This window comes from Hetaerina americana, unplaced genomic scaffold, assembly GCF_022747635.1.
Source record: "Hetaerina americana unplaced genomic scaffold, ioHetAmer1.1.p SCAF_2, whole genome shotgun sequence".
Taxonomy (NCBI): Eukaryota; Metazoa; Arthropoda; class Insecta; order Odonata; family Calopterygidae; genus Hetaerina; species Hetaerina americana.
Window position 1 is genome coordinate 51324098 of NW_027286763.1, and position 27462 is coordinate 51351559.

Consider the following 27462-nt stretch of genomic DNA (forward strand, 5'->3'; position numbering starts at 1 on the left):
TAAATGAATGTCAATCATTAATCATATCCATTATACTCGCCGAAATATCTTTAGTTCAATTTTTAAGAACTAATAGGGCAGCCATGTTTCCAGTACGTAACCAATCGGGTGCAGTGGGTTTCTGTCCGTCGACTTACGTCGGCTCGTGTGTGAGAAAGGGAGTGTGCCTATTATTATTAGTGCACATATAATTAATAGTGACTTATTTGCTAATGTGAATTGTGCTAGTGAAACGCTACGATGGCTCGATACGGGCAAAGGCCTGAAAATGCCCTTAAAAGGGCTAATGGTAAGCATTTGTCAACATCCATCGGTCAAACATTTAGGGTCATATGCATGCTACGTCCGCATTGGGGCATGAGGTTCGGTGTAATGCATATGGCGATTTCCAATATTCTCCTTTCGCATTATTGCCCCAGTGCGGTAGAAATATTCGATTGTGGGTGATGTAGCACTCACATTTATTATGTGAAAGGTATTAATTCCTCATTTTTGGTTAATTGTCGCTCGAACTTAATTAGAGTCACCCGGAGGGAGTTGCGGCCGATTCGTTGTTGTGGTGGAGGTTTTGAAAAAATTGTGTCGCATTTTTAATATCTAACCACCAAACATTATGAATTAATATTTGAGAAATAATATTTTCTGAATCCAGCATGAGGATTGTTTGGACCAAGTTCATCTGAACTTCATTATAAATGTCGTGGAACAAATAATACGCCTGTTTACCCCACTAAATACGCTTTAATATAGATAACGCATATTATTTTGATGTAGTTGCCTTTTAACTCTCTCGGAAGGCATGGGATTACAGAAACTTATCGGGGTTGGTACCATAGTTATCAATTTACATTCAATGTACGTCCCAAAATTTCATCGAAAGTCACCTGCTACCGTCCAATTGTTCTCATAGGTGGTGCACTTTCCTGTCTCACCAATTTTCTTGTTTTTTTTCTGTAGAATTCATAGAGGTGTTGAAGCCAGCTAGAGCTCTTGATACGTTGTATGAAGTGTTCCGGAATAAAAAATGGGCCTACAATTGGAGCGAGAGTGTTCTGGAGCCAATTATGTTCAAGTATTTGGATCTCTGTGTAGAGTTGAAGAAATCTCATGTAGCCAAAGAGGGCCTGTTTCAATACAGGAATATGTTTCAATCTGTGAGTATTTAATTGTAGAAATTATCTTTAATTACTGCTACCGCCTATTAAATCGGCCCATAAAGTTATTTGAGTTCATTCCGTACCAAATTAGAATTGTTTCCATGCCTTACAATGCTGCAGTTCATATGGAGCATTTATTTCCATCAATGAGTTAAAATATTATTTTTTTGGTATTCTTGGTTCCCTAGCTCGTCCTTCAGTAATATTTTTGCTCTGCTTAACTAAATTTTATGATATTGGTGTTCATGTCTTACATTAATATTTTCAAGTCTGGGAAATGTTTTCATATATTTCATTTTTCATAACACCTATTAATTATATTATTAATTTATAAAAAATGTGATGAATTGCACATTGGCCACTATAAATTAATGGATTTCTCCAAAGAAAGGAACTATCTAGAAAATTGTAAATGCAAAATCGTGCATCAAGATTCACGAATTTGCAACTATGGAATCCCCCCGTCATTATTCCATGTGTTCAATCTTTTATTAAATCTCTGGGGGGCACTACATATCCAATATATCAGCAGAATATCATAAAATCCTATTACTTCTTCTTCTTAGTGCACACTAATGGCTCTAATATTTTTCAGGCCAAACAATTTTATTTGTAAAAGTTACTGGTGTTGCCTGAAATGCTTCTTTATTTAAATATCCTCGTCCTCTCCATCTAAATTTGTTGAATTAGTCTGAAATAGTCACAAGAAATATCATTGTTATTGCTACAATTTAGAGTCTGTAATTTCACTTCCTGAATATGATTTTTAGCGAACTCTTGGTGATATGATGTGAGCTATGTTTTGGCAAAGTTAGGACCCTGGTGTCCTAACTTTGCAAAATTATTTTTATCCCCTTATTTCTTACATCACTAAGGGTAATGATGATCAAACTTTATCATCCATTGCTTAATAAAAGGCAAATCTTACTTGTGTATAATTTGATTATAGAAAACTGTGGAAGTGATTCATCACATTTTGTCTTCTTTCAGAGAGTGGTATTGGTCGTAAAATTTTAAATTAGCATTGATAGTCTGTCTTTTATAATGTCTTTGGACTTAAGAGTTACAAAAGTGATAAGAATGCTCCCTATTCTTCCTAAAACTTATCCTCATCAAGGAATGCCTGCCTTGGAGTTTCTAATCTATTGATGTTATATTGGTGAGATTTTAATCTGGAAAATAGTGTATTTGTAATATGCAACATTTTGGATGAAATTGAAGAACTGAATGTGGACAATAATTTTTTTGTGAATATGACTAGCTTTTTTATTGAAATACTAATATCAATGCAACAATTTCAGAGTGTAAAAATCATTCGCCTTGACTGGGACTCGAACCCAGATCCCTCAATATCCGGTCGAGTGCTTTAGCCACTTAAGTACTCGACCGGATATTGAGGGATCTGGGTTCGAGTCCCAGTCAAGGCGAATGATTTTTACACTCTGAAATTGTTGCATTGAAATGCACATTAGCGGATGACTCCGTTAAAAGTTACTGTTGCGGCATCTCCCGCAGTTTTCTTTGGAATTTGTCGAAATACTAATAGTTGTGGGTGGGGGCCTACTGGGTCATAATGAAAATCTGAGGAAAAAGCAATGAGATCATGTCATTAATACATTTAGTTTCTCCGAAAGGGATTGGGTCCACAGTCATCAGTTCAATGAAAGAAAGGATTGATTGCTCTTTCAATTAAGTCATTGTGTGCATTCCGATCTTTTATTGTCCTTTTGGGGCATGTAATCTTTCCAAGTAATCAAGGTGAATGTTTTTTGTTAAATTCATGCTGTCTAAATTTTATTCCAGGTAAATGTTGGCTCATTAGAAAATGTCATTCGTTTTTACCTCCGAACGGCTGAAGAGAGAACCGAATCTGCAAGAGAGCAGTCGCAGCAAGCTGTAGTTGATATTGATGATCTTGACAATTTGGCTACTCCTGAGAGTATTTTACTCAGGTCAGCAAACATATTACATGATAGTTTTCAATCTGTCAAGTGTTAAGTGCTGTGTAATCAATAACTGCATGAGCTTTGTCTCAAATTGCACAATATATCAGCTGTTGGGCTACTAGTAAATATTATTACTCCACTGTAATTCAAATATCTTTGCAACTCGAAGAAAAAGGGGGAGGAGGCTCTAAGGTGCATAACTAGAGAATGACCAGTGATATATGAGTGGGTAGGGCACAGCCTCTAAATTTCAGTTGCCCTCAAGCCTCAGTCATGCCCACTTAGTGCTCCAATTTGTTGATTTGCCTTTTGATTCCATATTTCTCTAAAGACATTACCTTCCTTGCCATATTCCTCTAATGTATAATCCATATTCCTTATTCCAATCTTACAATCCCTTATTACACTAATCCTATCCCTTGAACAATGTTTAAAGATATTTGCTTTCATTACTCAATTCATTACTGCCTCTGGGCAGTACATTTAGCCCCCTCTGTTTGGAGCCCTCTTTTCACATTAGGTCCTTTCCACCCCAACAAGTGAAGACAGTCGCAAAAGGGCTCGAAGCTCAGTCATAGAGATATTTGAATTCCATTTTAGCTTTGTCAGAGCAGTCCTTACACATTATGCCTACGTATGTAAGCATAAAGGTTCATAAAAGTAGGAGTGAAATAATTTTGAACCCAGTTTAAATATCCTGATTGGGTACACCATAATTTGTGTAATGTCAGCCTTCTGAAAAAATATTTCATGAAAATAAAAGTGATTGTAAGTGTAACATTCTCTAATTTAACCAATTAATTCTCTATCGATAGTGCTGTGAGTGGGGAAGATGCCCAAGATCGTAGTGACCGAACAATTTTGACTCCATGGGTGAAATTCTTATGGGAATCCTATTGTCAATGTCTGGAGCTTTTGAGAACGAATGCCCATGTTGAAACACTTTATCATGACATTGCAAGAATGGTAAGAGTTTTAGATTTCATGAATATTTATAATGTCAGTGATGGTTGAAATTTTATTCTTCTCATTTATTTCTCTTTGTATTTCTCATATATTTCTCTTCTCATTTATTTCTCTTTCAGACATTTGCATTTTGTTTGAAATATAATCGAAAAACAGAGTTCCGAAAGCTATGCGACAAGCTGAGGAAGCATTTGGAAGATATTTTAAAACTTCCATCATCTGGCACTAATGTTAGTATCAATAAGCCAGAAACTCAACAGCTGAACCTAGACACCAGACTTGTTCAGTTGGAATCTGCCATTCAGATGGAATTGTGGCAAGTAAGTATTTTATCAGCCGTTGAAATTGAATGTTATCACTATTTTCAAAGCTGTAGAATGATAAGGGCATGAAATTTCTATTTTATGGGTTCTTCTGAGTTAATATTAAATGTGTTAGGAACGGATTAGGGATGACCAAGTTAATTAAATTAATGCTATTATCATTATCTTATGCAGTTAAGATTATTTTAAACAATTTAAATTTCATTCATCTTGTTCAAGATTCAGTATGATTTGAATGTATTTTATGTAATCCAATTTAGCGACAATTAAGTTTAATTAGAAAATTGGTGATTTATTCCTTTTCCCTTATTAATTGTCAGGAAGCATACAAGGCCATTGAAGATATTCACGGGCTAATGAATTTATCGAAGAAGATGCCCGTTCCCAAAACAATGGCCAATTACTACCAAAAGCTTGCCATGGTGTTTTGGAAGGCAGGAAACTATCTTTTCCATGCTGCAGCTCTCCTGAAGTTATTCCAGCTATCAAGGGAGATGAAGAAAAATATCACGCCGGAAGAGATACAGAAGTTTGTTTTTTTCATTTTTCTTTGGAATCCTTATATCTTTTGTAATTTTAAAATTTAAGAGTGATCGAAAATTCTCAAAAGGTGATCACTCAACTGAAACTGTTAATTCATCATTAAGTTAGGATATTGTTAAAAAAAACTAAATTAGCCTTAATTCTGGTGTTCATGTATTCCATTCGAACTTTCTTCTACTCCATTATTATTTAATTTAATTTTGTGGTAGCATTAAATTTAGTTTTATTTTTGCATGTAACGACATCAAAGGGTAGCCCTCTGAAGATATCCAGTTTTAAATGTGTTAATTTTGTTTGTTTCAAGTTCCCATTAAATGTTACTAATAGCTGATTACCTGTGTCAATACAGGACATTAGTGAAGCAGGAGATCAACAGTGTTAGAGCATATAGTTAGCTTTTTTGTTACAAATGTCTCTAACTTATGTCTCTCTGACATATATGATCACACTGATCATGATATGCATTGAAATCAATCAAAAGTATGACGTTGTTGTACACTTTTTCTCCAAACGTTGGTCAATATAGAGTTTTCCAAGTGTTTGCAGGATCATTTTAGAAAAAAAAATATTTTATATGCCTTGCTCTGGCATGCGTTAGCATTTTAGAATTAATCAACAAATATGTTTTACTCTAAGCTCTCCATGGTCATCCATTTCTCTGACATGGAAATGGCATTTTGTGCTGGCATAGCTTTTTTGTATGAACATGAATATCTAAAAGGTAATAAGAGCTAAGGGCCTGATTAAAACATCATTCTGTAAAAAAATTCTGGTTTTAAAATGACTTAAAAATCATAGTAACTTGGTATTTTAATCAATGATGTACGAGGAATAGAAATTACAAAGTATGGCAACTGCCCATAACCAGTTGGTGGTGTCCAATGAGAAAGTTTCCTCAGCATTGTACTCACTGTAACCCCAGTGCCTGTGGTTGCTTGAAAATTCCACCTCAGATATGTGGGTTTAGTGGAATTCATATCACGTTCTTTTTTTTGTTCATGATCTCTCCCAAGCCACCTCCATTCTGTATCAGATATGTTAGGTACATTGCCTCCTGTGGTAAAAATTGGTGAATTCAAAAGTGGAAATGTTGATAAATTAACAAGCCCTTAATCTGAATCCATAATAATAATATGGGGTAAAATTTTGTTTTTCTCCTGTTTTTTTGAGTGCTGGATGGCATCCATACATGTATCAATGATATGAATAATAATAATTTTATTTGCCCAAGGATAGGTGTATAATGGCAATGTAGGACATGTCATAAAAACTATCATTTGATGTGATGTGTGTGGTATTTTTTGGGAATATGTTGTACATTTTGTTGGTGCCATGCAGCAACAATTTGATATTTATGTCAAATTGCAAAAAAGTGAGGGATTTCATAAATACATCTATATTTATCAACTTGTCTGCCTGTAGTCTAGGCACATTAGCAACTGTATGGGCAAACTGGTTTATCCTAATTGTACCATAGGGTGCTTTTTCTTAATTCTCAATTCAATGGAAATACTTCCTGAATTTCAAGTATTTGACCATTATGATAGTTCTGTCTAGAAGTTAAATGTTTTCAGAAGAAATTCGGTGTTGGTTACACAAAGTGTGGAAACAGCATTCTTAAATACTAGAGTAATAGTTTTGGTGAAAGAAGACCATCAGAATTGTAAGGCATTACTGTGCACTGGGTTTTATTAGCTTTCAATGTTCATCCATTTTAATTATGCATCGTTTATGGCGATGATGGAATAGTAAATTTCGTGCTTTTCCAGTGTGTCCCATAATTTAATTTTCAAGTCTATGTAAATTGTAAAAACCCAGCTGACTCCCTGTATGACCGGCAGTCAATTGTGACAGTCGAGTGTCCATTGAATATTATTCAAGCTACTATTTTATTTTTCAGGATGGCATGCAGAGTCTTACTCGCAACCTTGTCTATACCCTTGCCTTCTTCGCACCCAGAGTTTGATCGGTTTATAGAAACCGATAAGAGTCCCTTAGAAAAGGCACAGCGTCTTGCTGTATTGCTTGGTCTTCCTCAGCCTCCAACTAGAGCAACCCTTCTTCGCGACATGGTAAGTTATTTTGTACTTGGGTGGCAAATGAAACTTGGAAAGGATTCCAACGTAGTCATAATTTCAGCTATAGCTGACCTTACTTGCACTGTGGTACCCATGCAATATGATAAAATTTAAAACTGTATGTACATTTCTTAACTAAAACCTAAGGGAGTTAAATGTTAATCCAATAGTATCAGGCTCTACCTTATGAAAATACATCTTGAGAAATAAGAAAAATTTTGTAGATTTCACAAATGTATTGCAATACAACCGGTTTCATCACATATTGAAATCTTCAAATATATAATTTGGTTGTTTAGTAATAAAGTTTGTTGAAGTCTACAAAGTTTTTCTTTACATTATTTCTGTCCAGGAAGGATTTTTGTTTCAATCTTTATGAAAAAATTGTTTCACTTATATTTTTTGCTGTGTAGCATTTTCTTTCATACATTTTATAAATATTTTTTACTCTCTTACGCAATGTTTCAATCATCCATTGATTAAAACAAATGAAGGATAATGTCCATTGTTTAACCATAAACGATGAAAATGTTTGTGACTCCTGAGGGAGAGCTTAATTTGGCATTTTTCATCTTTATGACTGTGCTTCGTCTACTCTGCTAGAGACCTTGTCATGGTGATTAATTCTATTAGCTCTCAGAGCCTCCCAAAAACTTTCTCTTCATAGCTCTAATTTTCAAATGTTGTGTTGAAATTCTCATGTTAACTTTTCCCTCAGTTGCAACTTCCTCATGGTGCTTAGACAAATGCCATTGCCTTCCTCTGTGGTCCTCCCCTTAGTAGAAATCAGAATTCCTTTTCTGACTACTTCAACCACTATTAATGAATTTTTAGTCTTCTAGTATTTGGCTGACTTTTGTGGCTAGTAAAAATATTTCATGTCTTACTGAATTAGATTGACTTCGGATGTACAGCACCTTTGCCGCTTGTATTAGCTTTATCTCAATGCCCTTTTCATTCCACAAGTCCTACTTAAGTTGGAATTTATAGTTGACCTTGGGCAGAAGCCATTGTAATATCACATGTCTGCCATCGTATGCAGTGTCTATTTTGTGGCATCCACAACATGGTAATACTTATATAGTTGTAGAATAATATAAGTAGCAGTATAAAGCTTCATTATCATTGATTTTGAAGTGAAAATCTGTTGAAATAAAATCCCAGAGAAATCTTGGGGAAAATCTTAGAATTTGAAAGTTTGACGGTGGGATTTGCTAAGATTACAGTACCATTTCAGCTTTGGAAAATTTCCAAAAAAAAACAATGCCCTGTACAAATCACTTTCCTGAGTTGACTGGAATTTCTCAGTAGCAGTGGAGCATCCCTTGGATTCTGCATTTGTATTACAAGTAAAATCTAAACAAAAATAACTACCTGAAAAATATTTTATGATGCTTGGAAAAATATTGCCTTAATGCCTTTGTATCTACATGCTGCATATAATTGTTAATGACGTCTTCTCAGGGACATGTTATTTCCTTCATAGTTCACATTTTCACTTCATTGTTGATAGTCCATCCTGTCTCTCACTTCCATTGAAAGAGTCTACTTCTGCTGACATTGTTTTCACAGCTCACCGACTAAGATTTTCTAAACCAGCAAATATCACTAAATCCATACTGAGATGATGGCAAGAAGAGTGATATAGTACCTTTGTGTAATCATCGAGCATTACAATTTAACTGCAACTATTTTTACAACTGTTTACCTGATTGAAAAAATTATTTATAATGATTTTGATCTTTTTGTGCAATGCATGTATCCTTTTGCATATTTTTTTTATATTGCCCCTAGGTTGTGCATTCATATTCAGACATTTCAATTTAGGGGTTAGTAATTTAGGAAAATATGTACAAAAGAGGTAACCAAACTTGTTGATTGTAATTCTTTATGAGGGTGAAAAAGAAACTTTACACGTCCACAATAAAGATTTAATATTTCACTACCATGGTTTCGATGCTGTGCATCATCATCGGGTAACATACATAAAAATGTTTCAACTTATACGCACTATATAATTGGAAAAAAAATTTGATATATGTTACCTGTTGATAATGCGCAGCATTGAAACCATGGTTGTGAAATATGAAATCTTTATTGTGAAAGTGTAAAGTTTCTACTTACCCTCATCATGAAAGAATTCCACAAAGTTATGCTTGTAATTCTTTCAATGGGCTTGGACGAGGAATGAAAATATTACCAAGGAATGTCCTGACGAGTGTTGAATGGTGATTACAAAAAGATTGTTACAAAAGCATTGTTGTTGTATCTCCAATTAAAAAGTGCTAAATTAGTAACTTAAGTGTGTCTTTGATTTCCAGGTGCGTCTGAATGTTGTCGTATTGGCCACACCCCAGCTCCAGGACTTGCATCGCTGGCTTGAAGTGGAATTCCATCCACTGCTACTCTGCAGCAGAGTCCAGACTGTGATTGAGGCACTTCATGCTGATCACTTACAGCAGCAGGCTGCAGATGAGGCTGTTGCTGCAGCCAAGGCTCAGGAGAAAGTAGGCAGTGCACCGGCCACAGAAGAAGGAGAGCAGCCAGTTGTAGTGCCACCTCCACCTCCTGTTGTAACCGTCCCATCACCTTCAACCACCACTGCTCTCACTCTGTATCAATATGTTCCTGCTCTCAAGGATGTGACCCTGATGAGACTCATTCGCCAAGTAAGTATCTCATGGCTGTTATAATATAGGGAGAAAGTGAAGAATTCAAACAATAATAGCCTCTGGGTTAGTTCTAGTTGAATGAACTAGAAGTTATGAAATGCATGGTTAAGTGTGTATTTGAGCTTTGGTAAGCTGTTTGCTTTATACTTGAATGGCCTTTTAGAAATTCAAAGGATTAATTGATCCATTTTCAAGTAAACTTTTGATAACAAATGTTAGATTGATAAATAGATTTAAGAAATTTTGAGTTGTTAGTTGGTGTATTAGTAAGTAACAGTTGTATCACAATGTTTGCCAGTTGGAAACCAAGCAGCATTGAAACAATTGTAGCATTGCAAGTAACTTGGCAAAAGACCTTTGGGAGACAGTGGGAATTTTTCTCAATTCTAGAACATTGCATTTCAAGTGATCATGAGTCATAATTAATTTCTAAAGATATAAATGAAGGCATTTGCTGCTGGTGAGGTGTAGTCACCATTCATAGTTTAAAATACATTTTCTTAAGTATTCTGGGTACACTCTTCATTATGTCAATTCATATATGCATTATATTTTCTAAGATTGTTTGATTCTCTTGTGGTAAACAAAAATATCATGACTAATAATGCTTATGCTTATGTTTTAGGTTTCTCAGGTCTACCAAACCCTTGAGTTTTCTCGTCTTCTGGAACTTGCTCGTTTTACCACTCCATTTTATTTAGAAAGGTTGTTGGTCGAATGTGTCCGGCATAATGACATGCAAGTGAGTACACCGATGAACTGATGATAGTCATTTAACATTACAGAACAAAATGTACACTTCTTTACGAATGTGTAACTCATTAGTAGTAGTAGTTATTAGACTAATTCAGTCATGTTTCAAGTTTTCTGCATTCATGAGAATGCCAGCGATGGAAGCTCTCTCATTTCTTTGCTATTTTAGATACGCATTGATCATGGGCGCCACTGTGTCCATTTTGGTATGGATTTGAGTGAGTCGCAGAGGGAAGACCGTCCTGAAGGTCCAACTCTTCAGTCTATGCCCTCTGAGCAAGTCCGAAACCAGCTTGTGATCATGTCTAATGTTCTAAATCGAGCAATGGCTGTCATTAACCCCCATCAACGAAAGGTAAGGGTGCCTATCATTTTTGTTCATTATCGCTTTAATCTGTGAGAACTTGTTCATTAAATCAGTCTCGAGTCCTCTCTGTCAAATATGTTCATTTTAATATTGTTATTGATTTCATTTTGGAATTTTGTGGGAGGGAGGAAGTTAACATTTTTCCAATTTCATCTCCAAATTAGAAATTATTCAAATAGTTTTGCATGATTTAATTAATTACAATCTTTTTCATATGGGAGTTTTGATAGGTTAAAGTGCTACGTAAATCTGTATGAAGAAGAAGCATGTCTAATCTCATCTCAATTGCGGATTGAAATTAATCTTAACTTTTACCTTGCAGGAAAAACGAGATACTCTGAGAGCATTAATTGTTAAGCGATATGAAGAGACGAAGATCCATGAGCACCAAAGAATATTGATGCGACATAAGATAATAGAGGATCGTAAGGAATACCTTGAGCGTCTCAATACTGTCAGGGTAAATGATTTTTATACTCTTGGACTTTTATATTTCCATTTCTTTAAGCCAAGCCATACCTTCTGTCTGATAATGAATGATTTTACATTTTTCTACAAGTGAATGCATTATAATAGAATTTTTCCAGGCTTTGAAAATAAAAATTTGGTTTTAACATTTACTTACTCATGGATACTGGTATTAATTCCTTTTTTAAATTATGGCAGGAAATAATAATATATTGATAAATGAAGTGATCAAGCATTCAATACTTTTCATGTGACTTAAAAGGAAAATTGAATTGGTGTACTGTCATTTTTACTTAGTGATTGACTATACCTATCCTGGGAAGACATGAATGTTGATTAGCCACAGAAAAAATATTATATTGATGAAGCATAAATGAACACTTGCATTGGTTTCATTGAAGCCCAGAAGACACTTTATGGTGGATACATTCATGGTAGAGATTTTTAGAAAGTTTGATGATTAGTTTAATGCATTTGAAATTAATGGAGCTAAAGATGAAATATGCATGTGCATATAATCAGTTTGTCAAATTGCAATTTTTGTTTTTATCTTGTTTGGGTTAAAATGATTTATGATACTGTTATATCCGAATTACCTTATTTTACTCGATGTCTACATGTTATAGTGTATGTTACAATAGAATTTAAGATGAAACTTTTAAAAATGCAAATCTCTAGCATAGCATTGCATAATGTATGTAAACCAATTTTTTTAAATCATCTCTCTTCTGTGATAAATTATTTATGTAATTTAAAATGGAATCGTGATGGTGTGGAGGCTAGCCTGCTGGCTTCCCCCCCAGATTTGGTCCAGGATCGAATCCTGGAGAGAGCAGTATTTTTTCAGTGGTATCCTGATCCCTACTTTTGGTGCTGTGTAAAGAGCACTTGAAGCGAGTTCATGGTCTGTCGGATGGGACGTTAAACAGACCTCGTGGTACATTTTTTTAAGAGTGGACTAATGCTGATGGTCGACTCCCCTAAATTTACTTTTACTACTTAATTTAAAATGCTGCATGATATATATGAATTACATATATATATATATAAATATATATATATATATAAATATATATATATAAATATATATATATATATATATATATATATATATATATATATATATATATATATATATGTAATTCATTACTGTTTTAAGATATATCATAAAAGTTTTTGTCATCAAATTACTTCGGTCAGTTTTCTGGGTGTTCATAAGGGAATCAGTTTGGTTTTTTATGTTCAAAAGATGTAGTTGGAAGTCATTATCAGTAATTCTTCATCAATTGGTGCTTGTATTTCTGTGACTTTTTCATTCTTGCTGTATGTTGGCAAGCAAATGTGGGCATTTTAGTTGCTGAAGTAAAAGATTTTTTTTGGAGTGCAGGAAGAAGAGGAGGCCCGTCGCCAGGAGGAAGCACTGCGAGCCCACCACATTGCCGAGCAGAAGAGGCTTGAGGCGGAGAGAGAGGAGAGGGAACGCAAGAGGCAGGAGAATGAGATCCAGCAAATGAAGGACAGGCACTTGAAAGAGAAAATGCAGCAGATTTCAATGACCAGCCATGGCCAGAGAGTTCTTAAGAAGCTAGAAGAAGATGTAAGTATAAGGTCTTGTGTTTGCGGGTTGATTTCAGTGCCCGGTTGTTCACTCTTATGTCTTTTCAGTTTTTAATAATTGGTATCCAAGTTCATGAAAGACATCACATGTAATGCGGTGAATCATCACGTTTATGCTCCTTGAATCCTTGTAATGTTTTCTTATTCCAGTGTTAAAACTTGAATTTTGATATATCCTGTGATTAACAATAATTGGCAAGGAGCAAGATAGGGAATGGTACATTTTAAACATAGCAACTGGTGAACAAGACTGATTTTATGGGCAATATTTAAACTTATGAACATGAAATATAGGGAAGGCAACAGGAAACCACCACATTATTCTCCTTAGAATATGCAGCCTTGCATTCAAATAAAGTAGAATCTAGTAGCTGCAGTAAACCAGTGTTAGAATTAAAATACTGATGATTATGTTGAAAGATGAAATAAATTTAATTGCCTGAAAACCTTTTTCTTCATTAGATGGTAGTGCATTGGATCACTTGCATTGCTGAAAAAGACAATTTCCAAGCATTTTGATAATTGAGATTCAAATTATTCTTGAATGGAACGATGAAATTTCAGTGACTAGTACATGTACACAGATAATTTAGCAGATACCATACAAAGATGTATTGATGAATACGTAAAGAAGAGATACAGGAAAAACTTATAAAAACTGATAAAGAGAGTTCAGAGAGAGAAAACCAAATGCCACATACAAGGGATGCATGTGGAAAGATATTAATTGAAGAAATCAATCTTATATTTGTTGAGGAAAATTTTGGCTACACTAGGATGTATGTATGAAAACTTGCACAATTTAACATGAGGAATATGATGTTGTCCAGTTTGTAAATTTTCTCTGGACTGTTGTGCGATTAGTTTAATTCTTATGGTAATTAATTATTAAATTTGAAATTGATAGAGATTTTATAGAAAATTAATTACAATTCATAAATGACATTAATCCCTTGCAGCATGTTGAACATGCCATCTAGTTAAACTTCCTTTCTCAGTTGCAATTCTTAAATTTTTTTATTATTTGGAATAATTTTAACAAATTTTTCCTGCAAGTATATGTTTTTTTGCTATTGTTCATTTTCATACAACATGTAGTGTCAGTGCAAATGACCTCAATTTAATGGACCAGTAAGATTTTCCGAAATGTGATGATTATCCTCTGGTTTACTTTGAATGAATTCAGTCATATTTCTAAATAACCCACAAATGTTAGTTTTTCTCTTGAAATCAATCTGTGCAAATACTGAGCTAGATAAAAGTATTAATTCTTCTATTATGTGAATGGCAGTTTCTGGCATAACATGGTGGAAATCCTTCATGATGAAAGAAGCATAGCCTCAAGGAATGTCATAGAATGGTCTACCAGTTAATGGATAGTTCATCCTACAACATTCCTTGAGCCTTCTTCCCTTCACTCCTTAACCTTTTCCTTCCCCCTCCCCCCCTCCTATTATCCTTTGGTTGTTCTATCCTCCTCCCCTCTTTCCCAGCTTTTGGGTGTATATATGTGTGTTCAGAAATTTCCAATTTACCTGAAGATATTACGCTGTAACGAAATCTAGGTCGTAATGAAAAAATTCTGTGGAAAAGTGGTGTCTTCTTCCATGATCTTCTATTATATCATAGGATGTGATTTCTTTGCTGGTATATAAGCTTTCAGTTCAGTCAAATTTATGTAAGTGATTTAAGAATTAAGTGGATCCAAGATTCCTAGTATTCACTTGAGTATCTTTCCTCATATTGTTTCTAAATTGCCTTGTTTATAATTGTGTCTAGTAACATTCTTTTTATTTTCATAGGATATTAAGAAGCTCGATGCCGATCAAATAGCAGCCAGGGAAGCTGAAGAATTGCAGAAAGAGAGGAAGGAGCTCCAGCAAAAGTTGAAATCTCAAGAGAAGAAAGTGGATTACTTTGAGAGGGCTAAGCGGCTAGAAGAAATCCCCCTCCTTGAAAAAGCTTTTGAAGAAAAACAGGTATAACTTTCTTTCTTTCTTTCATAGGGCACTGAACTTTTAAAAGCCTGAACATTTTCATTTAGATTAATTGAAATGTTGTCATGGAGAGCATGGAATATCCATTTAATCATTTGCGTATTAATTCATTAGTTTGTGTTCATTGATAAATCAATGCGATTAAAATCAATTGGAATATGTATTGCATTTAAAGGTCAAAGATAAAGAGTTGTGGGAGCAAATGGAAAAGGAAAGGATAGAAACGCTGATAGAGGAGAGGCATGCAGCTGTCCAGCATAGAGAGAGGCTTGCCCGAATGGTAGAGGACAAGGATGCTTTCCTTGCCAAGTTGCAGAAAGAACGCAAGGCTCAATACCTGGTATGTTATTAATCTTTGATGCTTATTAAGAACTTCCACATTCTACCTGATCCAGCATTCTGGTTAAGAAATAATTGTTAAAATAAAAATGTTAATATTTTTTATATTCTAGTAGGTTTTATTGTCGTGAGATTCACTTTTTAATCATCAAGCAATTGATAGTATTGGTACTATATAAACTTTGCTTGTGAAACTCTTCGAAATAATTAATTTGTCACCATAATGCCATGTCCAGAATCCACCAAAAATAATCCTATAAACTTATATAGAGTTAAGGTGTATTAAAAGTTGTGAAATGTTGATAACCGAATGAAAACCAAGTAATGGTGCCAAAGAATAAATAGTCAAAACAAAACTTGTGATAGGGGAGAGTATTATATACTTGATTCTTATCATATTTTGGGACTAGAGATGTGAAAATATTTATAGTATATTCATAGTATGGTAAGTACTGATTATCTGACATCTAGTTATCCAATGGGCAATCCATGGGTCCCAGCAAGAGGTTTTCCCTCCCCTCTTATCTGCTTCCACTCCTTCCCTCCCAACCCCAGTGAGTGAAATTTAATACAATAGAAGCTAATGAAATTTAATACAATAGAAAAGTTTTTCCTTCTGCTCTAAAGTAATTTACTCATGTAACTTATCATGCAATTGCTCTATGATGAGTCTTCTAAAAAATTGCTTGGTATTAGAAGGACTTGAATCAGCCATTGCATATTCTTCTTTAACCCGTGCTCTTATTTTTAGAAATAGTCAGTGTCACGTAGAAATTTTACCATAGGAATTATTTAGAAAACATTGATTTATGTCCATTAGGTAATCATGTTTGAGTGCATGACAGCATTGAGGAAATCAATCTGCATTCGCTTAAGGAGTAGAGTAATTATGGAGTGGGGATAATCTGCAATTTGCTGTAGTAATTTTTTGAATATTTAGTACTACTCGGGTACACAAAATTGTTGTAGTTGTGGCGAGTAGTTTCCATTTTAGAGAGAATAACAATTTGCAAACACAGAATTGTTCTGTATATAATTCATTTGTGGTAGTGGTTCCATTAGTGAATTGTATCAGATTTAGAAGACAGTAGTTAATAAATTTTGATAACCAGAGAGAAAAAGCAAAGTTATCATCAATGACTTAACTTTTCCTGTATTGGTAACTTTTGCCACACTTCTAGAAATGCTAATTCTACAACTAAGCACAGACTGTAATGATGGCCCATTGGGACACAAGTAACTTATTAGCCAATCATTTACCTTGTGAGCACTGAAGATAATGTAAATGACACTGATGAATGCTCACAAAAATGGGAGGATTGCTCTAGGTGACTCTTTCTCGATGGCTAAATATGTAAATAACAATTGAATAATTCTTATTTATATGCTTTATTCTCTTGTTATTGTTCCTCATAAGTTTCATTAACTTTCAGCAAATTATTATGGATAATAATGTTTTACTTACATTTTTCAGAAATTCTACATTTCTCTTAAAGATGGTCTGGCAATTTTTGCATGAAATTAAGCAAAAGAATAATATAATTTTGATTGACTAAGCACAAAAATTGAGTTATTTGGTAGTTTCGGGCATGATGTGGTGGAATTTGAAGATAATAAAAAACAGAGCAATTTTCCACTGGAAAAGTTAGATCCACCAGATAAGATAGATTTCCCTTTATCTGGTGGGAAATTGCTACTTTCCGTTCTGCATTAAGCAGCTTTGTTAACCCTGAAAGAACACATTTTTGGCCTTAACATCTGTGAATAAGCATGAACATAAAATTGATGATTAAATGGCTGTCCTTTTTCTTGAAGCACTGTGCTGAAAGTTACATACTCTTTTCAATGTCATTATTTGAAGTGATACAAGGTGTTGTTCAGCATGAGTAATCATCTTGCCCATTTTTGTGCATTGAGTTTTTGACATTGCATGTTTGCCATTTCAGGAAAAACTGAAGGAGTTTGAGGAGAAGTTGGAGGAAGAGAAAATAAAGCGATTGGCAGAACGCAAAATGCAAAGGGAGGAGGAGCGTGAGAATCACTGGTTACTGCAGAAGGAGAAGGAGGCGCAGGAGAAGGCAGAGGCGGAGAGGCTCCTGCAGGAAGAGGAGAGAAAGAGGCAGGAGGAGAGAGAAGCAGCTGAGGCACTCAAGAAGCAGGAGGAGGAGGAAGAAGAGAGGTAGGCCTTTTTATTTGTGTTTGAGGGAGAAAGTGGCTTTTTAAGCACGACAAGACAATCTCTCCTAGGTAACTATACTTCATTCAGCCACCTCCCATGCTCTGCTGCCCCTCAAACATCCACTATGAAAGTGCCACTAAGCGTAAATTTTCATGTGTCATCATTGATTGCATTTGATAGTTCTACTGATTAAGTAGCCAAACACACACAGATGTAGGATGAGATGAGGAGTATGAATGTAGTATCGATGATAAATTCTATTAATTAAATCAATGGAAATTATTGATCATTTAATGTAGAATAGAAAAGAATTGATTTACTCTTATGCAGATGTAGTGGGTGGTTTCCCATTTTATTAGTCTTGCTTTCAACTTTCTATTGAGTTTTATGAGGCATGATCTCCATTTATGTGAGAAATGGGTGAAAAAAATTGTCCCCACGTCAAGCTTTCAAAGATTTAGCTGGATGTTTTTAACCAAATTAAGAAATTCTCTCATTAGCTATTTCTTATTGCTTTCAGCCATAGCTGCATTTTAGACAATAAGTTGAAAGGTGTATGCCAAACTATTTGTTGTAGTTTATGTGATATATTTAATGCCTTGGGTAGATTTTGTAGAATGCATTCTCATACTGTATTAATTATAATTTTTAGTAGTTTTGACCCCGGTCACTTTATCAGTTTGTTACCGGGATCATAGCATATCATTAGGTAAAGGATATTTGTCACATCTTGTAATGGATTTAGATTATAATATGTTTTTTCAGAGATCTGTGTGCTTAAAAAATATATTCTTCATTTCAAGGGTAAATTGCAAATTTGGTATGAGCCTTGCAATTCTTAATGGACTATTTGTTGAGAAATGTATGTGGATCACACTAAAAAACTTTATAGCTGTCTGAGGAGGTGGCAAAAATGGCATTTTATAGGAGTGTACTCTCCTCAATGCTGGGAAAATGAAGTCATGAGTTTGCCAGGCTAAATAGGAAAGAACAGGAGTGAAATAGTAATGAATATGTTGTGTCTATGACTGTGTTTAGGGAATGTATAAAATTAGTAGAATCTGTTATGAACAAGTGTATAAAAATTGTTCTATACTGGTTTGGTCATGTTGAGAGAGTGGTTGAGTCAACTCACCAAACAGACTTTTTTTCAACATCGTTGAGAATACGTAAACATTGTGTGTATACTCTTGTCACTGTATTTCAAGAATCTTATCTCCTTAGTCTTGTCCTTAATCTTGAAGAAAAGACCAATCGTTGATGTCGACCGATTGCTGATGGCTCTCCTAGATCAGCCACGCTCAATCTTGTTTAGGATTTTCAATGATTTTACTTTTCGTTTCTGCTGTTATTTTTTATTTTCTTATGTCTTTCTTCTTATGGATGTTTGTACGGGGCCAGTTTTAAAACCATGCGCAAAATATTATTAAATTTTGCACAAAAAAATCAGTAATAACATATGTGAACATAAGTTTGGAAAAATAGGTAATCGCTGGCAATGATAGGATGCTAGCAGAACAAGTGCTTGAGACAAATTGCAGTTGTAGGTACAAAATAAACTCAGGAATTCCTGTCTCCTCGTCACTCGTCATGCAAAAAGTCACTCTTTAAGTGAGTTATTTTTGAAGCCAATATTTTCGTTCATAATGGAAACTACCCACTGTTCAAGGTTCTAATGTTTATATAGGAATAGTGAATGATTTAAGAGAAAAGATTGGAGAGTCTGGTAGATGTGGTTGAAGAGTGTCTCAAGGCAAAATATATTAAATGAAACAACATATGGATGTGAAAGAGGCAAATAGAAGTATGAAAGAACAATGCACTGAGGTAGAAATTAGTGAAAAGGATCTACATTCCTGAAAGTACAGTAAAACCGTTTATTAACACTCTTCTCGGGATCCGAGAAAAAAAATATAAAATATGGGAACATGTAAATAGCAGTAAAAGGAGAGTTTTCAATTTTACATACTTAATTACTGAAGTAATTGTCTTAATACATGAGAATCTGAACTACCTTGCCATTTGACTGGTGCAAGCAGTTGTTCAACTTCAAGGTTGGACAACTCCATCATTAGAGGCATTCTGTATTGCCTAGCTATTTTTAAATTATTCCCCAAAACTGTACACATTACTGCTCTCTCTCTCTGTTTTGGCTTTTTAAAGTGTATATGAATGTAACAAAGTGAAGAATTTCACTTTTTAAAGGCTGATGCACATTAGTAACTGCTTTAGAAAGCAAATTTTTTTGATCCAGCTTATATTTAAAGTAAATAGTTGGCACAATAATAATGAAAATTTGTAAATAAGGGGTGCCATGCACATTGGGGAAATAGAATATTGCATGGGTGGTGATAAAACTAAATTAAAAGTTAATTGCGGGAACATGTATCTTCTGATGACGCAAGTGCGGTGTTTGACTACTTAAAATCTAAGCTTTTTTATTATGCTCTACCTGGAAGAGAATGGAGTGTTGTTGCTGAAGGTGAAAATATTTTATCTGGAATTTTTGTGCACCATCCTGTGGAAATAAATAATAAGTAATATGTATGGTAGCTTCTTTAAAAGGAAGTTGGTATTGGTAATGGTTTAATTTTAAATTAATTTCCTCAGGAGAATGATGGAAGAGAAACGGAATAGGCTGGCAGAAGAAAGATCTCGAGATGGGATGTGGAGACGACCTGCTCCAAGCTTTAGGAATGATTCTGACCGAGACCGGGACAGGGGAAGAGATTCAGATCGAGATAGTGAATTGTCATGGAGGCGTAAGGATGATTCAGCAGCTGATGACTCAGGAGAGCCTCCAAGAAGCAAAGCAGATCCATGGAGACCTGGTAGGTTGATTTTTATAGTGTGCTGATGTTTACCATGTTAGGAAAAACATTTTCAGCTGTGAGATCTATTCTTTGCCATTGTCAGTCCTCAGTGCTTGCATTTGTCTGCATCCCTTTGCTTAATTCTGAGCTAATATCGGGAAAAGTATTAGGAAAAAATAAACAGCTGAATTTTTCATATAGTTTTTTATAATTGGCTTCCATTCTTTCTGTTGTAGTTTTTTTGTGACATTGTATCATATGCTTCTACAATATGCTGTGCTTTCCCCATAATTTCTTTTCTTGTAATTTGAAATTGCAATTTATGATTCATTGCAAATTCCTGTTGCCTTTCTTTCTGTAGATTTAAATTCATTTCAAGAGTTGCTGTAACTTCATTTTTTTTTAGAACCGAGCACAAGCGACAATAAATTGCATTCAGCAAGTATGTCATGTGACTGGCATGATTATGTCCAAAAACTGCTTAGTACTTAGTTAGGCAGCAGGTTATGGGTCCAGGCTCAGGTTCCAGTAAATGTTGCTTCACTTCTTCCATTGTCTTCTCAGTGGGAAAAGTGAAATACAGTAAACTCGGGATTAATCATGCTAATGGATACACTTTTAAGCATGGAAAAACATGGTTGAGGGAAATACGAAGGTCAGGTGAAAAGTTCTCAGCCTGACAATGAAAGACTGTGAGTTTCAGTTGAAAAATGATTTAATTTTTCTACATAATCTCCCTTAACTTCAACACACTTGGTCCAGCATTTCTCCAGCATCAGTATTCCTTCACGGAAGTGGAAGGCTGTGAAAGTATCCATCCATGGCCCTCTCAACTTCTTCATTGTACGTGAAGCACTTCCCAGAAACAAATTTCTTCAAGTTTGGGAACAGATCAGAAGTCTGAGGGTGCTAAATCAGGAAGTCAGGCTGGCTGAGCAAATCGTACTCCAAATCCCATAGTTTTGGAAAACTGGGTTTTGGATTAACCATAGTTAAAACTATTCTATGTTTCTGCCTTTCTATTGTAAAAGGATTATTCCCATAAATAAATTAATGAATTTTCTGCTCCCCTCGTGAGCTTGGTGAAAAATGCCAAAATTGTTGGTAGATGTTTATTGTCCTTTTGGAAAGGCAATTTCATCGGCGAAGGATTATGATTTCATGATCCTTTTATTATGATTGTGACTGTAAATGTTTTCATACTTTGTCTTTTCAGCTCGTGCACGGGAATTGGAAAGTGGTGGTGGTGGTGGTGGTGGTGGTGGAGGGGGAGGAGCAGGGAGTAGGTGGGATGGGGTGGATAGGGGGAGCCGTGGTGGATTTGGGGATAGAGGATTCATGGAGAGGGGTGGAAGTTCCTTTGACAGGGACAGAGGTGGATTTGGTCGTGATAGGGGCAGTGTATTCTCTCGCGATGGCCGGGGTGGAGGGATGGATAGGGAGAGGGATGGTGGGCGTGGTTTTTCAGACAGGGGTGGCAGTGCATTTGACAGGGGTTCTGGTATGGAGAGGGATAGGCCTTCAGATAGAGAGAAGTCGGGACCATTTGATGGCGACCGGCCATTTGAACGCTCGAGGCTTCAGGACAGAGAACGCGATTTTGGAAGAGATCGCCCAGCTGACACTAGCGTGAGTATATTTATTTTTCTGAAAATCTTATTATCTTTTCCATCCAAATAGTATTTTCAATGAGTCCATGCTTTCAGCTCACTATATTCAGAAAAAAACCTTTATTTCTTAGATACAAATGTTGAAAATATTTGGGGTAAATGTATATTAATGGTTGGATGGCCCAATTAAAGCACAATTTTTACCTTTTTGTGGATCTTTACAATGCAAAGATGACAGGAATGAGACATTAATATTAACTGAATAAAAGATTTAACTGCATTAAAATGACTAAAACTTGAATGATTAGATTTACATTGGATTAATAAATGATGTTGTATTTTAAGGATAGAGTTTATAGCAATTGCCACCTGTATTTTTGAAGTTTGAAAGTTAATGTGTGTGTTTGCATCTGGGGTTAAAGCAGTGGAGTTCTCTAAATGAATGATAATAGTTCTGATAGTGGAAACTGTTCTATTTAGTCAAGTTTTCCCATCCCTAATTGGCATTTCATAAGGTTGACATTGAAGTAAGTGGTCAACATCGGATAATGATATTCTCATCTTTTGCTAACAAATATGTTCTTCTTTGATAAAGCTGCTGACCATCTGCTTTCTCTCTAACCCTATCATAGTGGATTATAGATGGGGTTAGAGAGAGTGCATTATTTTACTTTTCAATTTGTTGATAAAACTGTAGTGTGATTTCTGCCTCTTGGGCTCCTGCCAATAAATGAAATGTTAATAATAATTTCCATAAATTCTAATTTGCCTTATGCAGAAAAAGACCAATGGTGAAGCAAAACACCAATCTTGGAAGGAATTGGAATTCAAAATGTGTCAGGAATTGGTGATAATATTGTCCTGAATGAGCGAACTAAGTTTTATTTTTAAATGGTCTTAATGTGCGTAGCAAAGTCATTCTGGGCATCATTTTATTATGCTACAATTTCATCTTTAGGATCGGGGTGGTGGCAGTTGGAGAAACCGTCCTACTCAGCCTGAAGCTGAGGAACCGGAGGACAAAACTCGGTGGGGTTCGAGGCGTGGCCCAAGTGATCGCCCACCTGTCGCTCGGGGCTCTCGCGATGATTGGGGGGAGCGAGGGCTTATTGAGAGGAATACAATGGGAGATAGGGCTCCTGTAGAGCATGGACCCATTGAGAGGGGCTCCATGGAGCTAGGTCCCGTTGAGAGGAGTTCCATGGAGCGCAGGGGACTAGGTGAATCGAGAGATGGTGGACGGGAAACTGGTTCGTGGCGCAATAGGGATGCAGGAACACTTAGGAGCTCTGTGACTGCTGATGCACCACCAACACGCCGACCTCCACCTCAGGATGACAAGAAGCGGGTTGCTGTGACTGAAGAACGCCTAATATCAAATAAAGCATTAGATGTAAAAGCTGAGGAAAAACGTGAGTTGGCACTCTTTGTATTTATAGTTTAAACAATAAATTTTAAGCACCTTCAAACCTGTTTGGTAAGTTTTACAATGTGTGCTGATTTTATAAATTCTCACTTGTTGGATTTCTGAGAAGAATTCAAAAGTATGGAGTCCTTTTCTTTATGAAAAAATTTGGCTTATGTTAAACATTTTCTGAGGAATCATTTGTTTTACTGCCGTAGATGTTGCTCTGAATTGCTGAGCAAGTGGTGTATGTATTGTTGGTGGTACATACTATATTTAGATTGTGTCCTCATAGCATTCTTAATTAAACTACACCAATATCGTCGGTATATTTAATGTAAAATCCATAAATGTTGTTCATTAGGTGACCCAAGAAACTGATCAATATATTTACTAGATGAAATGCCCATTAAAATTAAGCAGGAGCTATTATAATCGAGTTTATGGCCTTAAGTAGAAATTAATTTTGTTTTTGTTACTGCCATTTGTTCTTCGACAACAAATAAGGTTCATGTTGGGGACAACATTTTAAATTTTCCATCCTTAAATATCCAATGAGAAAAAATTCCAAGAATGTATTTTTGCAATTCGCCTCCTGCTTGATGCATGTAGGAATGGTGGCATATCCCTGATAGTGAAATTGATCCCTTTTTACAAATTTGCTCCTCTAAGATTTTTTACGTGCAGTTGTCATACATTTTAAGTGTTCCCATATCCTGACTTAAAAGTAGTCTTTAACCCGAGCTCTAAACCTTGGGTACTTAAACTTCCAGTTAGAGGGGCCTAATCCTTTCCCAGTGCTGTATGTGAATTCCCAGGAAGTTCTGGATCCCAAAATATCATATTCCACTTGGGTTTAGTTAGGGATATCCAGGGATTCTCCCAATTGCTAACCCATGGCTCTGATTAGTGGCTGAAGGCTTAATCCTCTGGGCTATGACACCACTTATTTTGATTTCTTCAAGGACAAAGTAGCAGCAAAATCCAAATGATGAGTAAAATTATGGTAGTCACACTTTCAAGTGACTGATCGATTTTCAAAGCTAGAGAGGACAATTTTATTAATGGCTACTGATTTTTTTAATGGTATAGGGAATATTAAAAGAAATTTAAGATTGAATAGTAAATTATTAGTCATATATATACATATCTATAATTAATTTAACATTAATAGCATAAATATTCAAAACTTTTTCAAACAATTACATTTAAGAAAAAGAGAGGATGTGGTAGCCCCAATTGATTGAGTGCTGAGTTACTGACCAGAAGGCCCAGGTGCAATTCCTGGGGATGCCTCTGAACACCCTTAGCTCCACCCAAGCTAGGTGATTTTATGGGTACCAGATCTTCATGGGAAACCATAACAGGCACAGGGAAAGGAACTAGCCCCCTTACCCTAATGTGTGAATTTCACACTCCGTTAGGTCAAGTACTAGGAGAGCTCTAAGCTCGCTAAGCTTGATTAATATGCCCTCCATGTTGACAGTGTTTCTTCATTGTATAATGATTGGTTATTTTTGTCTCATTTCAATAAAAAGTACAGTTTTTTCACATATGTAATCCAGGTGACTGACTGAGGTGTAATCCACATGACTGGTTGTGCTGTGCAAGTCTCATACACCTTGAGAGATAAAGATAAACAATAATGAGGCCAATCTCTCGGGGAAAAGAAATGTGAATGCGCTCATTCTTTGTATATCTGTTAGTTGATGTGTTTTCCATCTCTCATCTACCATAAGCAAGTGTCATTGGATTCAACTAGTTTCTTTCAAGTTTCACTCTCCCTTCTTTCCTTTTGTGCTTTTCCTATCTGTTGCCTTCACCAGCCAGAGGAGGAATGCCAAAAGGTAGCTTCCCATAACAGTTGCCTTGGGGCTTGTTTAATAGTAAATGTAGCTCATTATTATCCAATCCACCATGAGAATGGAATGCTGGGATCAAAGGCAGAGCTGACTCAGAATCTTATAGGTAGCTCCTGCTTGACTGATGTCTGTGGATATGAGGCGGGTAATATAAGTAAATGTCAATAAAGCAATTGAAAACCTATTAGTCATCTCTTTTCATGTGAAATGTTCCTAATTCATGTCACTTTTTCATCATATCTTCACCCTTTTACGTTTTGTCTGCTAGCATTGACCTCTTCCATGGGCAGGCAGAGGTCTCAATGTTTTTTTGATACTGCTTGCTTCAGTTCACCGTTGACTAGTGAGGCTAGTCTTTCTATTGAGCAGGAAAGCTTTGATTTAAACTGCTAAGTTTAAAATTATCCAGGCTTGTGAAAGGGAGAACATGAATTTAATTGAAATTGACTGGTACTATGGTTTAATGTTAATGACTCTGCATATTTTTATGATCAAAGAAAAAAATTAGGTTTGTCTCTTGAACTCAGAAGCATCTGTCCGTGACAATGTAAGGAAAAAAATATAATGTACCCATAATTTTTTTAGTAATAAATTGTAACAGTGAATAATCAATAGTGGAATAAGGTTATAAGTTTTAGTTAGTTTCATATCCAGGTATTACTTTTTGCACCTTCTCTAGCCTCCTGCTGAATTTGTTACAAAGTGTGCATATGCATTTTTATAGGATGCTGTAATTGTTTGAATATTTATCATGCTCATTCCTTGTTTCCTTCTATAGCGGCACCTGTTAAAGAACCATCAACATCCTGGGCCGATGAAGAAGGGGAAGATGGAAGCTGGAAGACAGTTGCTCGTCGTTGAAAAGATGGCTTTGTAGTAGCTGTTTCATGAGTGCTCTGCCTGTTCAGTTGCCATCAGTAAATGGAATGTGAGAGACTGACATCCAAATATCCTCGAATTTTATCACCAAGGGCGCTGTTTCTTCCATGTTATTTTTTTTTACTTTAAACGAATTGAATTTCTTCTTCTGATCACTTGAATTGTAGCTTATGGTTTGCGTAAATGAGAATTTTGAGTCAAGAAATCAAAGGAATTAGTGGGCAGTCCACTTGAAATTCATTACAATTTTCATACAATTGTATAGATGCTGCTTAAAATAAAATCCTTTATGCTTGGATGATAATAAAAATCATCCAAACATATTTTTCAAAATATTCTGTCATTTGGAATATCTTTTCCAGGTCCTTGGAAATCATGGAGCGAAAATTTTAATGCCTTTATTGGTAATAGTTTCAAACCATTGATCCTCAAGGTTTCCTTAATGCAAAGTGTATGTGAATGATTAAAATGCTATTTTTGGTATGCAGTTGGCAGTTACTGTAATTTCATCTTGGGTGTTAGGCGTGAAGAGTAACACAATTTTTATGTTTATTTCATTGAATTGGTGCAGTTCTCTGATAATTTTTATTCATGTAATCAATTATAAGGTTATATTTGTACAATTTGTATTTCCAGCAACCACTACCAATAAACTTGGATGTTAGGTACTTCCCATTCGTTTTTTTAATCAGTGTTAGAATACCGGGCAGTTAAGCCCTCCAGATTCAGAAAACTATAATCTGAGATCACCTCTGGATGCGCAGTGTTGTGAGAAATGTTACATATGTTAATATTTGAAATATGAAAAGAATCCATGCTTATAAAGTTTAGCTTGCTGCTTAGCTTAGCTTGCTGAAACTGTAAATCACTCTTTATGTGGATATTCTCATTCGTGGCCAGGGATAAGATGCATGTTCTGTAATTTCATGAAAATCAAATTGTGTGCAATTGACATTGTCAAATGCCGGTGAGAAACAGTCTGACAACCGACCTCTAGTTACAGATTTTACTGCATATGGTGCCTAATTTTGTGAAAAAAATGAGGGTAGTTGTTTGTTCATTATTGGTAATCTTTAGGCTTTAAAATATCAAATGCAGAAAAAGTAGAAATGAAAAAAAGCTGGGTAATGGTAGATAACAACAGTTGGGAAGTTAGACAAGATATTCTGCATTGGATATGATGTTAAGAAGGAAAGAGAAAATAAGTTTCAAATACAAGGGTGCAGAATTGGGAAATAAAAAGCAGGAAGACAATAATAGGAAGAATCTTGTTCATATACAGTGGTTTCAATGGAAAAAAGTGAAGACATTTTTAATGGATGGGCTTAACTGTCACTCAGAATTAATCTTGACCAGTTGCGATCTGATTATTCCATAAGGTGGCAATAGGGATAAAAGAAAAATCATTGAATATATCTCTTGAGCAGTGTAGAATGATATTTCCATTTGTCCATTTTTGTAACACTATATACAATCTAAGTATATCAA

General features: G+C 35.4%; 2 protein-coding genes across 2 annotated transcripts; both read left to right on the top strand.

The window, feature by feature from the left end:
• Positions 1-119: 119 nt before the first annotated feature.
• Positions 120-21502, top strand: eIF3a (eukaryotic translation initiation factor 3 subunit a; the record flags this gene model as incomplete). The annotated part of the gene is made up of 17 exons (XM_071585519.1): positions 120-289; positions 958-1154; positions 2961-3109; positions 3919-4069; positions 4189-4389; positions 4713-4921; positions 6836-7007; positions 9335-9682; positions 10311-10427; positions 10608-10793; positions 11128-11265; positions 12661-12870; positions 14693-14869; positions 15063-15227; positions 17173-17405; positions 20016-20236; positions 21435-21502. Coding segments are annotated over exons 1-17 (2991 nt in total), but the record flags the coding sequence as incomplete, so codon positions are not given.
• Positions 21503-21553: 51 nt separating this feature from the next.
• On the top strand, positions 21554-26642 carry LOC139687427 (uncharacterized protein DR_0269-like). Its single transcript, XM_071584565.1, has 3 exons — positions 21554-21847; positions 22787-23240; positions 25874-26642. The coding sequence occupies exons 1-3, from the start codon at positions 21557-21559 to the stop codon at positions 25954-25956; spliced, it is 828 nt and encodes a 275-aa protein (XP_071440666.1). The 5' UTR covers positions 21554-21556; the 3' UTR covers positions 25957-26642.
• The last annotated feature ends 820 nt before the right edge of the window (positions 26643-27462 follow it).

Bases quoted from the DNA above. Each gene is read 5' to 3' on its own strand.
- LOC139687427 (XM_071584565.1), top strand. From the start codon at position 21,557: ATGGAGAGGGGTGGAAGTTCCTTTGACAGGGACAGAGGTGGATTTGGT. The intron at 21,848-22,786 runs GTGAGTATATTT...TTTCATCTTTAG, and splicing joins ATCGCCCAGCTGACACTAGC to GATCGGGGTGGTGGCAGTTG. The intron at 23,241-25,873 runs GTGAGTTGGCAC...TTCCTTCTATAG, and splicing joins TGTAAAAGCTGAGGAAAAAC to CGGCACCTGTTAAAGAACCA.